Source organism: Ranitomeya imitator, chromosome 1 (assembly GCF_032444005.1).
Source record: "Ranitomeya imitator isolate aRanImi1 chromosome 1, aRanImi1.pri, whole genome shotgun sequence".
In the NCBI taxonomy this organism is placed as follows: domain Eukaryota; kingdom Metazoa; phylum Chordata; class Amphibia; order Anura; family Dendrobatidae; genus Ranitomeya; species Ranitomeya imitator.
The window spans coordinates 1,081,998,424-1,082,013,833 of NC_091282.1; the positions used below are offsets into that span (position 1 = coordinate 1,081,998,424).

Below are 15,410 nucleotides of genomic sequence, written 5' to 3' on the forward strand. Positions count from 1 at the left end.
CTATTCTGTGTTTACTGTATGTAATCCTCTTCTATCCAGTCAGCTCCTGCTGTGATTTCACTGTACACAGCTGCTAAAATGTCAGCTTTTCTTCCATGTTATACATGTGTGTTGCTGACATCTATATTCTATATGTATATATCTATTCTAACCTGTCACTGTCATGTTACTGTACGCAGCAGAGGAATTGCCAGTTTTCAGAAGACCTAGAGTTATGGTTGTACAAATTAGCCCTGACACGAGAACAGCTCCATAGATAGACATAGGTACAAGTGCCATATAAGGGGGAAATAAGTGGGTACTAGCCACATTAAAAAACTGACATGTGAATGAGCCCTTACAAACACTTCTAGTTTTCCAGGGGTCTTTTTGGCTAGTTTCACAAATTTTTTTATTTTTGCACATTGAAAAACAGATTGTCAGTGCATTTCAACTTCAGGTTTTGGAACCAAGAACAGCAAAACATGATACCTGCATTTTTCACTACCCATTGCTTTCAATGGGTGATAGTGTTGAGCGATACCGTCCGATATTTGAAAGTATCGGCTGATATCTAAGAAATATCGGATATTGCTGATACCGATACCAAGACAAGTCAATGGGACACAAATATCGGAAGGTATCCTCTATGGTTCCCAGGGCTGAAGGAGAGGAAACTCTCCTTCAGGCCCTGGGATCCATATTCATGTGTAAAATAAAGAATAAAAAATATTGATATACTTAGTCTTACCCTCGGACGCGCCCTGGTTGTAACCGCCATGATTCCCTTCCTAAGAATGAGCGCGTAAAGGACCTTCGATGACGTCGCGGCTTGTGATGGGTCACATGAGCGGTCACGCAACCAATCACAAGCCGCGACGTCATCGAAGGTCCTTTACGCGCTCATTCTTAGGAACATAAGCATGGCGGTTGCAGCGGTTACAACCAGGGCGTGTCCGAGGGTAATTTTATCAATATTTTTTATTTTTATTCTTTATTTTACACATCAATCTTCATCCCGATATCGCAAAAATATCAGAACTCTGTATCAACACTAGTGATAAATATGCTGCAAAAACACTGAAAGCGACATGCTGCAATTTAAAAAAAAAAAAAAAATTCTGTGCATGAGACTTCGGAAATCTAACTTTGCTAGTAGTGTGAAGTGCAGCTGGAAATTTGCTTAAAAAAAAAAAACTCTGAACATAATCTAAAAGTGCTCTTTATCAGTTTCACTCCCATTTCTTTTAAAATAACCTAATCAGTACAGTAAAACTGATCAGGGCACACCATCTACAAGCGAATGTTACAATAGAACCATTAGTTATCAAGTTGACACACACTAGCAGAAAGTTACTGGAGTGATGTTAAGGCTAGTACAGTGGGCTTGTTTTAATAGCAAACTGCAGCTGGGTAGGAAATTTAATAAAAAGGGACATTTAGGCTGGGTTGACAAAGCATTAGGATTACCTTGCCATAATGGTGATCGCTAATGGTCACACAAGCCACTACATGTAGTCTTTTAGATGCAGTCAACATGGAAACCAGAGTAATGTAATTGCTGGTGCACAATGTATAAACCCTCCAGTGTGCACCTAGCCAAGCAAACCAAATACACACAGGTGTCCTTAATGTCATAAGTTGTGTAATGCAAAAAAAGAAAAAAAAATTGTGTTACTGCATTTTTCCAACAGCTATGGAAATCATTTGCAGTAATATTTTAAAAATTCATACAATTAAATGCATGTTTATGACATTTAAAACGTGTGGCTGACACTGTATAAATAACAGTTGAATTTTTTTTCTCATACAAATCTAATTACCAAGATGTACCTTTCATTCGAACTTCTCGTGTACAATGCATTGCATACAAGCCAGCCACTTTTTATACTAAAGCAGTATACAAGAAACAGACTACTCCACCACTTTCAAATGTTAAAAGGTATTTTCACACCACTGAATATCTACAATGGTTAGAAGAAAAAAAAAATTATGTATTAAAAAAAGTTATGATAATGATAGGCCTCAGAGATCAACTGCAAAAGCAGCTAATGTTCTGCCTTGGTTACCATTTCACTGTAGTGAATAACCTTCCATAGATTTGGCTGTGGTTAGAGTGCTATCACATGCATTACCTGCAGTATTCAGATGCAGCTTGGACAATCTGGATATGCCTCCAACGCTAGGGTGCATTACAGCCTAAAGTCTGATCTGGGTTCTTTTGACATATACAAAACACTAGGAGCAATGTGTAATTCCACCCACCATAAAATACACACACAGAACATAATTATATATAATTTTATTACAAAAAAAAAAAAATAAGTTGCTAAAAAAGTTAGAAAAAAAAAAAAAGTACAATGCACCAGGTCTACAGGACTAAAGTATATAGGGTGTCATAACTAACATTGGGCTACCCTTAGAATCCATTAAATATGCAGAAACATCCCACATAAGAAGCTTTAAACTCTAACAGCCCTCCAACTACTCCTTATATTAAAAATATAGGTTTTCCCTAAAGAATCACATTACCTATACACAATTCTGTACAGTTGTTTTTTCTTATAACCAAGCTAACAAAATGAGCTGCACTTGAGTTCACATTCTTAGCAAAAAAACACAAAAACAAAGCTTCAAACAATTTATACAGCGCACAAAGCATTCACTCATCATCGTCGTCATCCTCCTCATCTTCGTCTTCATCTTCTTCCTCCTCATCATCGTCGTCATCATCTTCTGGTTCAGGCTTCTTTTTGGATCCCGCTGACCTGCTAGGAGCTTTCTTTCCGGCATCACTGCCGCCTGTTGCCCGATATGCAGCAACATCCTAAAAGAAAATAAATAAACAACCCCGTTTCAGGTTTATAGCAACTTGGTCACTTTCTTTCCCACCATTAAGGTTGCACAAGGCAGGTTTAAACTAATGGTGTACCACTGGGTTTCGGGAAGAAAATAACAAAAACCCACCTTCTCATATTTCTCCTTTAGTTTTGCAGCTTTCTGCTCAAATGGCTGCTTGTCCTTTGGTGACTGTTCAGACCACATCTCTCCCAGCTTCTTAGCAGTGTCACCAATTGACAAACCTGGACTTTCGCTCTTTATCTGAGGCCGATGCTCGGAACAGAAGAGGAAGAAGGCAGAGCTGCAGGAAGATAAAGATTCCCCATAATTATAAGAGCCTGACCACACATCACAACTATAAACCTATAGCAAGTCATGTAGAGCAACAACAGCTGCTGTAACCATGCCTGCAGTGACCATGCCCCAGCATAACAGCTGGCTCACTGCAGATTCCTCAGGACTCAATTATCCCCCTGACATTCCAAGATGGCTGCTAGCAGAGAACAATAGCTTGCACCCCATTGAGGCCAGGTGGTCTAGGTGCGATACTCACGGTGGTCTTTTTGGTGCATTGGGGTCCTTCTTCTTCTTGCCCTTGTCCATCTTGGACGGTACGTAGTTCTTCATTTCCCTCTCGTAGCGGGCCTTGTCGCCCTTCGCCATATCTTCAAACTTGCCCTTCTCCTTAGCAGACATGGTCTTAAATAAAAAGACACAACATTATAACGTGCCCAGAGCACAACCCTGCCAGCACCAGCGGGGAGCCAGCACCAGCCACAGCGGTGAGCCCTCACCTTCCACCTCTCGGAGCACTTCTTAGAGAACTCGGCGAAGTTGACGGAGGAGTCGGGGTGCTTCTTCTTGTGCTCTTCCCTGCACGTCTGCACGAAGTAGGCATAGGAGGACATCTTCCCCCGAGGCTTATTAGGATCTCCTTTACCCATGTTGTACCTGAAGAAAGAACAGCAAAAGCTCAGCGACAACGTAAAACCCGGGAAAATGGCGGGGAGGGGCGAGGGCGGGGCCTGAACGAGGAAGTCGCCGCGAGGGGCGTGGCCGGCCGCCACAGGCGCAGCGCGCGCACACGGCACGCTGGCTTCCCGCCCAAATTACAACCTCTCGTCGCCATTCAGCTGCTCGCTGAGGAGAGGGCACCGTGCCCCGGACGCGGAAGTTACATAAGGCCGCAGCTCGACGGCACACACGTGACCGCCCCTCCTCCCTACCGTCTCGTGACAAAATAAGTCCCGGCTGCGAGAAGACCATGACACAACCGACCGCCGCCATTACCTCCGCACAGCACGCAGAGGCCGGGCCCCATAACCGCCCGGCAGCCTCACTGCGCCGAGGCCCACCGGTATCCCTGCGCAGTACAAGAGGCCCGCATAGAAAGTCACACGGAGCGCAGCTCACCACAGGGCGGACAGGGAAAGCACAGAAAACCCCAGACAGCGCCAAGTTACAGTAAATGAGGCGGTTACGGCAAAACACGGGAAACGACGAAGCTAAAATAAAGTTCCACATAACAGAAGAAAAGAGCGGGAGTCCCGGGGCAGAACATGAGGGAAAAGCGCGCCCGCTTACCTGAGCTGTGAGGCAATAGAGGGTGACTGCTCCTGGTGCGCTCCTGCACTGAAATGCTATAACTAGGACGCAATACAGCCTCTTGTTTTCCACACTTGTACCTCTCACACCACCCTGATGAGCACAGCGATTACAGCCGCCCCTGCAAGCGGATTGGCCGGACGGCTCGTTTCGGAAGCACATTAGATACGCCCCTCAAACGCTATTGGCTCATAATGTTTAATGCGTCACCGGGAAGGCTGGCCTCTAGTCCTAGCAAGTTTCACTGCTAATCCCGCCCACATCCCTTAGCCGTAGGAGGAGCAGAAACGGCCGCACTCTTCTCTAGTTAGAACCGGTTAAAGGGAGCTTGGGCGGGCTCCCTCCATCTGATTGGCTCAGCGCTGTGGTTTAAATATTCGCGGGTGCGGCGCTGATTGGATGACATCGAGTGACCGATCAATGATTGGCTGTAGCCGGGCCCAGCCGCGCTTTTCGAAAAACTACAAACGATAAAAGCTTTAGAGAAACAAAGAGCGTGAGCTTCAGCGGGCGCCTCCTGCCTGTGCCGGGAGCCCGTGCTATCCGCGGACAGCGCTGCTGCTCACGGTGGAGGCCCCTGAGCTCGGCCTAATGAGTGGAGCAGACGGTAATGTGCCCGCCATGTGTGCCTCTGCTCCCGGGCCTGTCACTGCACGGCAGTCGTCCGTGGGAATGTCCTGTGCACGTGTCTCCGTGCAATGTGTCCCACAGGCTCCCATTATAACCTATGTGCAGTTTTTTTTCTGTCAGCATGAATGCCAGTACAAGTGTGTGGGTCTGTGAGAAGCGGGTACACAGCCCACGGATGGCATTAGTGTATAGCCGACATATGAAAAATCTGTCCGATTTTGTCTGCTGAGAATCGCACAAATGTTCTCCGTATGGTGATCCGTATCTCGTCCGTGTGGTGATCCGTATCTCGTCCGTGTGGTGATCCGTATCTCGTCCGTGTGGTGATCCGTATCTCGTCCGTGTGGTTGTCCGTATCTCGTCCGTGTGGTGATCCGTATCTCGTCCGTGTGGTGATCCGTATCTCATCCGTGTGCTGATCCGTATCTCGTCCGTGTGGTGATCCGTATCTCGTCCGTGTGGTTGTCCGTATCTCGTCCGTGTGGTGATCCGTATCTCGTCCGTGTGGTGATCCGTATCTCATCCGTGTGCTGATCCGTATCTCATCCGTGTGCTGATCCGTATCTCATCCGTGTGCTGATCCGTATCTCATCCGTGTGGTTGTCCGTATCTCGTCCGTGTGGTGATCCGTATCTCGTCCGTATGGTGCTCCGTATCTCGTCCGTGTGGTTGTCCATATCTCGTGCGTATGGTGATCCGTATCTCGTCCGTGTGGTGATCCGTATCTCATCCATGTGGTGATCCGTATCTCGTTCGTGTGGTTGTCCGTATCTCGTCCGTATGGTGCTCCGTATCTCGTCCGTGTGGTGATCCGTATCTCGTTCGTGTGGTTGTCCGTATCTCGTGCGTATGGTGCTCCGTATCTCGTCCGTGTGGTGATCCGTATCTCATCCGTGTGCTGATCCGTATCTCGTCCGTGTGGTTGTCCGTATCTCGTCCGTGTGCTGATCCGTATCTCGTCCGTGTGGTTGTCCGTATCTCGTCCGTGTGGTGATCCGTATCTCGTCCGTGTGGTGATCCGTATCTCGTCCGTGTGGTTGTCCGTATCTCGTCCGTGTGGTGATCCGTATCTCATCCGTGTGGTTGTCCGTATCTCGTCCGTGTGGTGATCCGTATCTCGTCCGTATGGTGCTCCGTATCTCGTCCGTGTGGTTGTCCATATCTCGTGCGTATGGTGATCCGTATCTCGTCCGTGTGGTGATCCATATCTCATCCGTGTGGTGATCCGTATCTCGTCCGTGTGGTGCTCCGTATCTCGTCCGTGTGGTGATCCGTATCTCGTCCGTGTGGCTGTCCGTATCTCGTCCGTGTGGTGATCCGTATCTCGTCCGTGTGGTGATCCGTATCTCGTCCGTGTGGTTGTCCGTATCTCATCCGTGTGGTTGTCCGTATCTCGTGCGTATGGTGCTCCGTATCTCGTCCGTGTGGTGCTCCGTATCTCGTCCGTGTGGTGATCCGTATCTCGTCCGTGTGGTGATCCGTATCTCGTCCGTGTGGTGATCCGTATCTCGTCCGTGTGGTGATCCGTATCTCATCCGTGTGGTGATCCGTATCTCGTCCGTATGGTGCTCCGTATCTCGTCCGTGTGGTGATCCGTATCTCGTCCGTGTGGTTGTCCGTATCTCATCCGTGTGGTTGTCCGTATCTCGTGCGTATGGTGCTCCGTATCTCGTCCGTGTGGTGCTCCGTATCTCGTCCGTGTGGTGATCCGTATCTCGTCCGTGTGCTATGCCAGGATGCTTTTCTTCTCATCCCTATCGTGAGATTTTCTCACACACTTGCAAAATGAGCAAATAATGGCTGAGCCTTTCCTGTCACCTGCCCAATGCCTGAGCATTTCTCACACGTCACACTGATGGTCCGTGTTTTGTGCGGTTTCTTTCTCACACCCAAAGACTTGCATTGGCGTTTCGCAGCTGAGATACGCGGACAATCGCAGCATACTGCGACTTCACTCGCAAGCGTAATACGGACGAGAAAAAAACGGATGATAGGAGCTGCCCCATAGATTAGCATTGGTCCGAGTGCTATGCGATTTTTTTTTTTTAATCTCATAGCACTCGTCCGTATTACAGACTAGTGTGACCCCGGCCTATGTCTGTGCTGTCTGTGTATCACATCAGTTTGTCGTTTCATTCTTTATCCATACCGAAGGTAAAAACGGCCACACCGATGGCACACTGATCCAGAACACTGTAGACACCGCTGCTGGTTTTCACAGAATTTCACTATAGCGCTTTCCGAATAAGCTGCAGAGGGAACCCAGATACCTGGAGTGCTCCCAATAACCAGGTGTTCAATGACGCGGCTGTGTGATAGTCATAGCACATGCATGGAGAGCCTGCGTGTTGCAGAGCCTGTGTGATGGAGAGCCTGCGTGATCGAGATTTTAACCAAAAAACCAAGGAGAAAATTCTGACCCAATATTCTTTTTCGTTCCAAGTAGAAATACAAGCATATAACCAAAAAAAAACTACCTGAAAAATATTACTAGTAACACAAAGTTTATAAAACCAAATATTTTATTGTATAATATAAAGACACCAAACAAAACACAGAAAATCGGAGGTGGCACAAAAAATAATCACTAGAAAAAGGTCCAATTTGTGCAAAGACAGTTTGCAATAGTATTTAATATATAATAGTATGTCTTTGCTATAAATTCATATGCTCATACAAACAAGAGCCACGGTAAGGAGCCACCAGCAAAGAAAGTCAATGCCATTAGTGCATACAAATGAAATGGATTTGCTATTTACCCTGTGGGTAACCCAAATATAAGGTGCACCGTGCATAATGCTTATGGCAATTTATTGCCACTATATAAAGTGCAATAGCTGTGCAGTACCTATATAGCAATCGCTATAAGATACAATTGATTTTAAAGTGCAATGTGCATATAGTGGGCCTTACCAGTGCTCATGTTGGCATTCCAGTGCCTCAACCCCGCACTCCAACGCGCGTTTCGCGGCACGTAGCTTCTTCAGGGAGTGAAGAACCTACGTCCCACGAAACGTGCATGCGGATTTATTCGCATTTTTGGCGTGCTTTGCTTGTGCTTTTTATGTGAATTTCAAGCGATTTTCTAATGCATGTCTATGGGCTTGTAAGCGTTTTTTAACCGTTTCCGCAGCGGAAAATCGCGGAAAAAAACACAACGTGGGCACATAGCCTAAGAGTGAACCCAAACAAATTCGCTCAACTCTAGTAGAGAGCACAGTAGAACAAGTGCTGTCTATGGGAGAATGTGGAGAGATATGTCAGCCAAACAATTGCTCGTTTGGTGGCTGTGTAGCGTGAATGAGATCTTAAAGGGGATGTTCACTTTTAGATGATGTTTGGCCCTGGCTGAGATTGTGAGGAAAAAAAACTCCCACTGTACTCCCTGTATCTGGCATTGGCTGCAGCGCTGACATCACGCCAACAGCACACCAGTCAATCAGAGAGCTCATTGACTCTGACGGCAAGCTGTCTACACGGGCAGAGCTGCGGCGCTCACTAATTAGCTAAAGCTTTAGTCAATGTGACGTCAGTATTAGTGATGAGCGAGTGTACTAGTTGCTCCGGTTTTCCCGAGCACGCACGGGTGATCTCCGTGTATTTATGACTGCTCGGTGATTTAGTTTTTCCCTTCCCCATGACAGCCCCGTTACGTGAGAGATGGCTCCCACCCCCAAGAACAGGAAACCTGCAGAGGATATAAAAGATGGGGGCAGCACCTCTCTCCTCAGTTTGGTTCCTGTTCCTGCGGTGCTGCATACGGAAGGATCTCCCTCTGGCAGATTCTGGTCCGGAGACCAAGGCCCTCGGCGGGGCAGCAGGGGTCGGCGCACGCATGCCACTTACGGGCCCTGGAGCTGCAGAGGCTGAGCCGGGGTAAGGGTGCATGCCCATCATGATGCCGGCCGCTGAGTGAATGGGGGAACTTCCGATATCAAACCGGAAATGACGTCACACGCCGAGTGAGAGCAGTGTGCTGACACTCCCAGAGGGAAGAAGCTTCAGGGACGCACACACCCCTCTAAAATCATTTAAGGAGGGAGCGGTAATTCTGACGCCAGCTACAGCCTCCTGCAGAATGGCGGACCCGGTGGAATCGGCCGTTCCAGCAGAGAACCCACAGCCTGCCGTGGTATTAAGGTTTCGGGGGTGAGTGCCTTTTTAAGGCAAAAACGGATCTGTGACACTATATTTCTGTGTCACGTATACAGGGAAAGAAAGTGACGTCCAAACAAAAGAATAAAGTATGTGCACTCTGTGAGAAAGCCCTCCCTAGAGCTTATGAAAAACGGATCTGTCGTCCGTGTATAGAGAAAACGGTGACTGAGGGCAATCAATCCATGATTCAATGTTTAGCAATCTGGAGGGAAGGAAACGGAGGGTATTTCCATTTCATGATAATGTCCTAAATCTGATTAAAAAGGAATGAAAATGACTCAGACTTGGACACTTCAGAAGAAGAGTGTGGTCACCCGATTGGGTTATCTGAAGATATTGGGGAACTTGTTCGTTCTACCCTAGGAGAAGCCGAATAAGAAAATGGCAGTCCCCCAGGCATTAAAACGTAAATATCCCTTTGATGAGGAGATATGTGACAAATGGGAGAAAGCGCCTAAGCTTGATGCAGCCATTGCAAGTACCTCCAGAGGTATTGCTCTTCCCTTTGAGGACAAGGGCGCCTTGAAGGACCCCCTTGACAAAAAGGCGGATGCCTTTTTAAAATCAGGTAAAACTTTGTGCAGTACCTTGTGAAGGACCTATTTGGGAAAGCGCTAGATGAAATTTTGGAGAAGGCGGCAGATAAGCATTTCCCTCCGCCCCCCCTTCTTGGGGTGACACGCGTCGATCCTTTCTGGGGTCAGGTAAAACAGGCCGAGGCCGGCCAGCAGATAGATCCACTCGGGGGAGGGCTTGGAATGATAGAACAGACAGAGGCTTCCTCTTCAATAAGCCCCCTAATAAACCAGACCCTAAACAACAATGACGCCAGAGTCTGGGTGGGAGGAAGGCTTCGGTTTTTCGTCCATCAATGGGAGACATTACAGCCCTCACAATGGGTAATCGACCTGTTATCCAAAGGCCTACGTTTGAACTTTGTTACCCAGCCTCCTCATCGGATAAAAGTCACCCACGTAGCACTAAGAAACCAAAAGTTGCTAGAAAGGGAAATCCTCCTGCTTCTGGATAAAGAAGTCATTATAAGGGTACCACCACAGGAGATAGGGAAGGGGATTACAGCTCCCTATTCCTCACGCCAAAACTGGACGGGTCACTAAGAACAATTTTCAATTTAAAGGCCCTAAACCAATACATCCGGGTAGAAAAATTCAAAATGGAAACACTAAAATCAGCAATAAAATTACTGTATCCGGGTTGTTGCATGGCAGTGATAGATCTTACGGATGCATACTACCATGTACCAATCTGCACAGAACATCAACAGTATCTGAGGATGGTGGTACGGCTGGATCAGATGTATACCCATCTACAATATCAATGCCTCCCCTTTTGGGTGTCCATAACCCCTCATATCTTCACAAAAATAATTTCAGAGATAACATCATATGCAAGGGAAGAAAATATTCTTCTAGTACCCTACTTAGACGATTTTCTCCTTATTGCAGACAGCCAGGAGGATTGCATGGAGACAGTAGTGAAAGTACAAGAGATACTGGCCAGGCTAGGATGGGTAATAAATTTAAAAAAGTCAAAAATGATTCCAACCCAGATACAAGAGTTCCTGGGGATTCAGATAAACTCAACCAAACAAGTCTGTGTCCTTCCGGACAGGAAGGTCGAGGGTATAATACGAAGGATAAGGCAAGCACAGAGTACCCGGTCCATCTCAGTGAGTGAGGCCATGTCTCTACTGGGTATGCTGATGGCAACGATCCTGGCAGTCCAATGGGCACAACGACATTCCAGAGAGTTACAGTGGCAGATACTATCAGAACAAGTAAAAAACCCTTACAACTTGAACCGAAAAATAAGCACCACAAGTACGGAACTCTAAATTGGTGGTTAGAAACCAAAAACCTAAAAAAAGGGTTTTTATGGTCAATTCACCATCCCCTGGTTCTAACAACGGATGTGAGTCCATTAGGCTGGGGGGCGCACCTCGAAGATCATATCCTGCAAGGCCTTTGGGATCCCCAGATGGAATCGGCCTCCTCCAACCTAAAGGAACTAACTGCAGTAAGGCTAGCAATTCTTCAAGCAGAAGAACACATAAAAGGAAGACATCTAGTGGTGTTGTCCGACAACAGCACAACAGTTTCATACATAAACCGTCAAGGGGGAAAAAGATCGAGACTGTTGTTGGAAGAGGCAAAAAGACTGTTTTACTGGGGGGGGAAACCATCTCCTGTCACTAACAAGCACACACCTAAGAGGAGCGGACAACCTTGTCGCAGACTTCTTAAGTCGACTTGTGCTACATCAAGGCGCATAGTCCTTAGATCAAAGCATCTTTGGAGAAATCTGTGCCGCCTGGGGGGTTCCACAAGTAGACCTGTTTTCCACAAAGCAAAACCGGAAAGTGGAAAGGTTCTACTCCCTGAACCCAAGGGAAAATCCAGAGGGCGTGGATGCGTTGCTTCACCCATTGAAATTTCGATTTGCATACGCTTTTCCACCAATCCCACTAATTCCTACAGTCCTAAAGAAAATCTGGGAGGACAAAACACGCATAATCCTAATCGCACCCTTCTGGCTGAAGAGAGCTTGGTTCACTTGGCTCAAGCGTATGTCCTATCTTGGACCCTTGGATCCTTCCAGATGTCCCAAATCTCTTACACCAGGGTCTGGTAACGCATCCTCAAGTACACAACCTGCACCTCACTGCGTGGAACTTGAGAGCGGACTTCTGCTAGCAAAGGGATTCTCGGACCCGTTAGTCACTACCCTGCTATTCAGTAGGAAAAAGGTCACATCTGATAAATATCAAAAGGTGTGGGAAACATTTCTAGAATTTTCGGGACGACACCTGTCAAATACCATCCAAAAAGTTCCAATGGCCGAGGTTCTAGAATTCCTCCAGAAAGGGTTGGAAAGGGGGTTGTCTACCAGCACTTTAAAAGTGCAGGCCTCGGCGCTTAGCGCCTTGTTTGACCAGAAATTGGCTAATCAACCCTGGGTGTATAGATTCATCCGAGCCTCCTTTACGGCCAGACCATTTAAACCCCGTCCAAAGGTCACTCCCTGGGATCTAAATTTAGTATTGAATGCCTTAACCTCCTCTCCTTTTGAGCCTCTTTCTGCTGTCTCGATAAAAGCCTTAACCTTGAAAACGATTCTCCTGATTGCCCTTACGTCTGCTAGACGTATTAGTGAGCTCTAAGCCATATCTGTAGATCCCCCATATACTGTATTTATGGATGACAGAGTAATTATTAAAACTGACCCGGCCTTCTTACCAAAGGTCAACTCTAAATTTCATAGGGATCAGGAGATAGTGCTGTCCTCATTTTGTCCTTCCCCCAAATCCCAGGGAGAAGAAACCTTCCATTGCCTAGACGTCAGACGTTGTCTACTTCAATAATCAGAAGTGTCCAAACCATGGCGTCAGTCGTCAGCCCTTTTTGTCTCCTTCCAGGGGAAAAACAGGGGGGGAAAGGCCACAAAATCAACCATCGCACAGTGGCTTTGTATGGCTATATCACTTTCTTACTCTTCTTTGGGGCAAAGCCCTCCACTGGGTATAACGGCTCACTCTACAAGGGCTATCGCCACATCCTGGGCCGAGAAGGCGAACGCATCTATAGAACAGATCTGTAACGCAGCAGTATGGTCTTCACCTTCTACTTTCTTCCGCCACTACAGGCTAGATCTGGGGTTATCAAGTCTTGCCTTTGGGAGAAAAGTGTTATCTGCTGTTGTCCCACCCTAGGAGTCTTTTCTATTTATTCCTCTCACATAACGGTGCTGTCATGGGGAAGGGAAAAAATGATAATTACTTACGGGTAATTTGATTTTTCAGATCCATGACAGCACTGCATTAATTCCTGCCCTATCTTGTTGATGGTAGTGTGATTCATACGGAAGTGTGAAAGAGGCCTTAGTTTGAACTGGATACGATGGGGAATTTGGAGCCAATGAAGGGATTTGCAAAGGGGAGAAGTGGAGGAGTAACGAGGATACAGATGAGATAGTCAGGCAGCAGAGTTAAGGACTGACTGGAGAGGTGCAAGAGTGTTAGCAGGTAGGCCACAGGAGGATGTTGGTGTAGCCGAGGCAGGAGATGATGAGGGCATGCACAAGAATTTTGGTAGATTGATGACTGAGGAAGGGACGGATTCTGGAAATATTTTTGAGCTGGATCCGGCAGGAGATGGTGAGATCTTGGATGTGTGGTTTGAAGGACAGGGCAGAGTCAAGGGTTACTCCGAGGCAGCGGACTTCCGGTACAGGGGAAAGTGTGATATCATTTATTGGGATTGATAGATCAGGTAGGGAAGATAATGTGTTCAGATTTGTCCACATTTAGTTTGAGGAAGCGAGAGGAGAAGAAGGAGGCTATGGCTGATAGACACTCAGAGTTTCTGGATAGCAGAGAGGTGACGTCTTGGCCAGAGAGGTAGATCTGAGTGTTATCAGTATAGGTGGTACTGGAAACCATAGGACTATATAAGTTGTCCCAGGCCAAGGGTATAGATGGAGAAGAGTAGGGGTCCTAGGACAGAGCCTTGAGGGACTCCACCAGAGAGCGGGCGGGATGATGAGGTAGTATGGGAGTGGGAGACGCTGAATTTGCGGTTGGAAAGGTATGAGGAGATCCAGGAAACGGCAAGGTTTTTGATGAAAAAAGAAGAAAGTAGTAGGAGGCAGTGGTCAACTGTGTCGAAAGCAGAGGACAGGTCTAGGAGGAGGAGCATAGAGAATTGGCTTTGGCTGTAAATAAGTCTTTCTGAATTTTGGTCAGGACAGTTTCAGTGGAATGGCGGGGATGGAAGCCAGATTGGAGGTTGTCGAAGAGCAAGTTAGATGAGAGTTGGGAGGAAAGTTCAGCGTGGACGTGCTGCTCCAGAAGTTTGGAAGCGAATGGGAGCAGCGATATGGGGCGATAGCTATATTTTTGTTTATATGGTATGGAGATTTGTATGTCATGTGAACTCCTCCATGGGCATTTTTAGGGACATCTGACAGTTTTCCATTCCCATTGCTACCCTTAGGAATCTTGAATAAGGGAATAAAAGTAGATAATCCTCACTCTTGGTAGATTGATTTGTAGATGCAGGATACACAAGAGTATGATTGCAGTTTTTATTAGTCGATGCATTTCAGTTTTCATATTTCTTCCTCAGGACATAACCACATGTACAAACATTAAAAATATGGTTATGTCCCAAGGAAGAAGAATGAAAACTTCGAAACGCTTCGACTTATAAAAACCGCAATAATACTCTTGTTTATCCTCGATCTACATTTCTACCTATGAGCAGCGCAGAATATCCACAATTATTCCCTTACTTTATCAGTCAGAAGACCCGTGGACACTGCAGCCTTTGTATTTCTGTGCCTCTATTTTGTTGTGTGAACACAATGCTGCAAGTTTAGAAAAAAAACTTTTTAACCATTTAAATTTAAACCAGATAAGACCCTAAAGGCTCACTCACACGAGCGAATAAATCGGACGAATGCCATCCTATAAAAAATCAGATTGCACTAGGCCCAATGTTATACTATGGGGCAGTCCCCCACATCTGCGATTATTTTCTTTTGCCAATTTGGCACACGAAAACATTCACAGCATGCTGCGAGAATCGGATCGCACGCACCCATGCAAGTCTATGGGTACATGTGAAACATTGCATTCCACTCAGATGTCACCCGAGTGCAGTGCGATTCCTGCGAATGCCAACAATCAAGGAGATGGAGAAATTACTTTCTCTGTCTCCTCCCCATCTGTGCTTCGATTTTCTCACACGAGAGGAACAGATCACCGTGCACTGACACTGGCAGCAGAGCCAAGTGTCATTAGCATATCGCATCCGATGCTATACGCTCTTGGGATTCCAGCCTAATTGCACTTTTATGCTCCATAAGAATCTTTATATTGCGATTCCCAGTAGACATCTAATATTGTTGCCCATGTAGAGCTGGATTTATATGCTGCTTTTCATGGCATTTTTCTTCAAATGTGATTATATTTGGAGAGGTTTTGAGTGTTTCCTTTACAAACAGGAGTTTGAGGTTTTCAGTTCATTTATTACTTTGCTCATGAGAGAAAAGGACGCCTGCAAAAATCTCCAGTTTGTATTATCTGAGGTAGGACCGGCGTCACCATCCGGCGCATCCTGGCAAATGCTTGGGCACGGGGCAAGCGGGGGGCCCACTCACAGTCAGGAACACTGGCA

At 46.6% G+C, this 15,410-nt stretch overlaps 1 protein-coding gene across 1 annotated transcript; it reads right to left on the reverse strand.

Moving 5' to 3' along the window:
* Positions 1 to 2,266: 2,266 nt before the first annotated feature.
* HMGB2 (high mobility group box 2) lies at positions 2,267 to 4,541 on the reverse strand. The gene is made up of 5 exons (XM_069744238.1): positions 4,405 to 4,541; positions 3,615 to 3,771; positions 3,374 to 3,519; positions 2,947 to 3,121; positions 2,267 to 2,806 (listed from the first exon to the last, which is right to left on the reverse strand). The coding sequence occupies exons 2-5, from the start codon at positions 3,762 to 3,764 to the stop codon at positions 2,642 to 2,644; spliced, it is 636 nt and encodes a 211-aa protein (XP_069600339.1). The 5' UTR covers positions 3,765 to 3,771; positions 4,405 to 4,541; the 3' UTR covers positions 2,267 to 2,641.
* Positions 4,542 to 15,410: the final 10,869 nt, after the last annotated feature.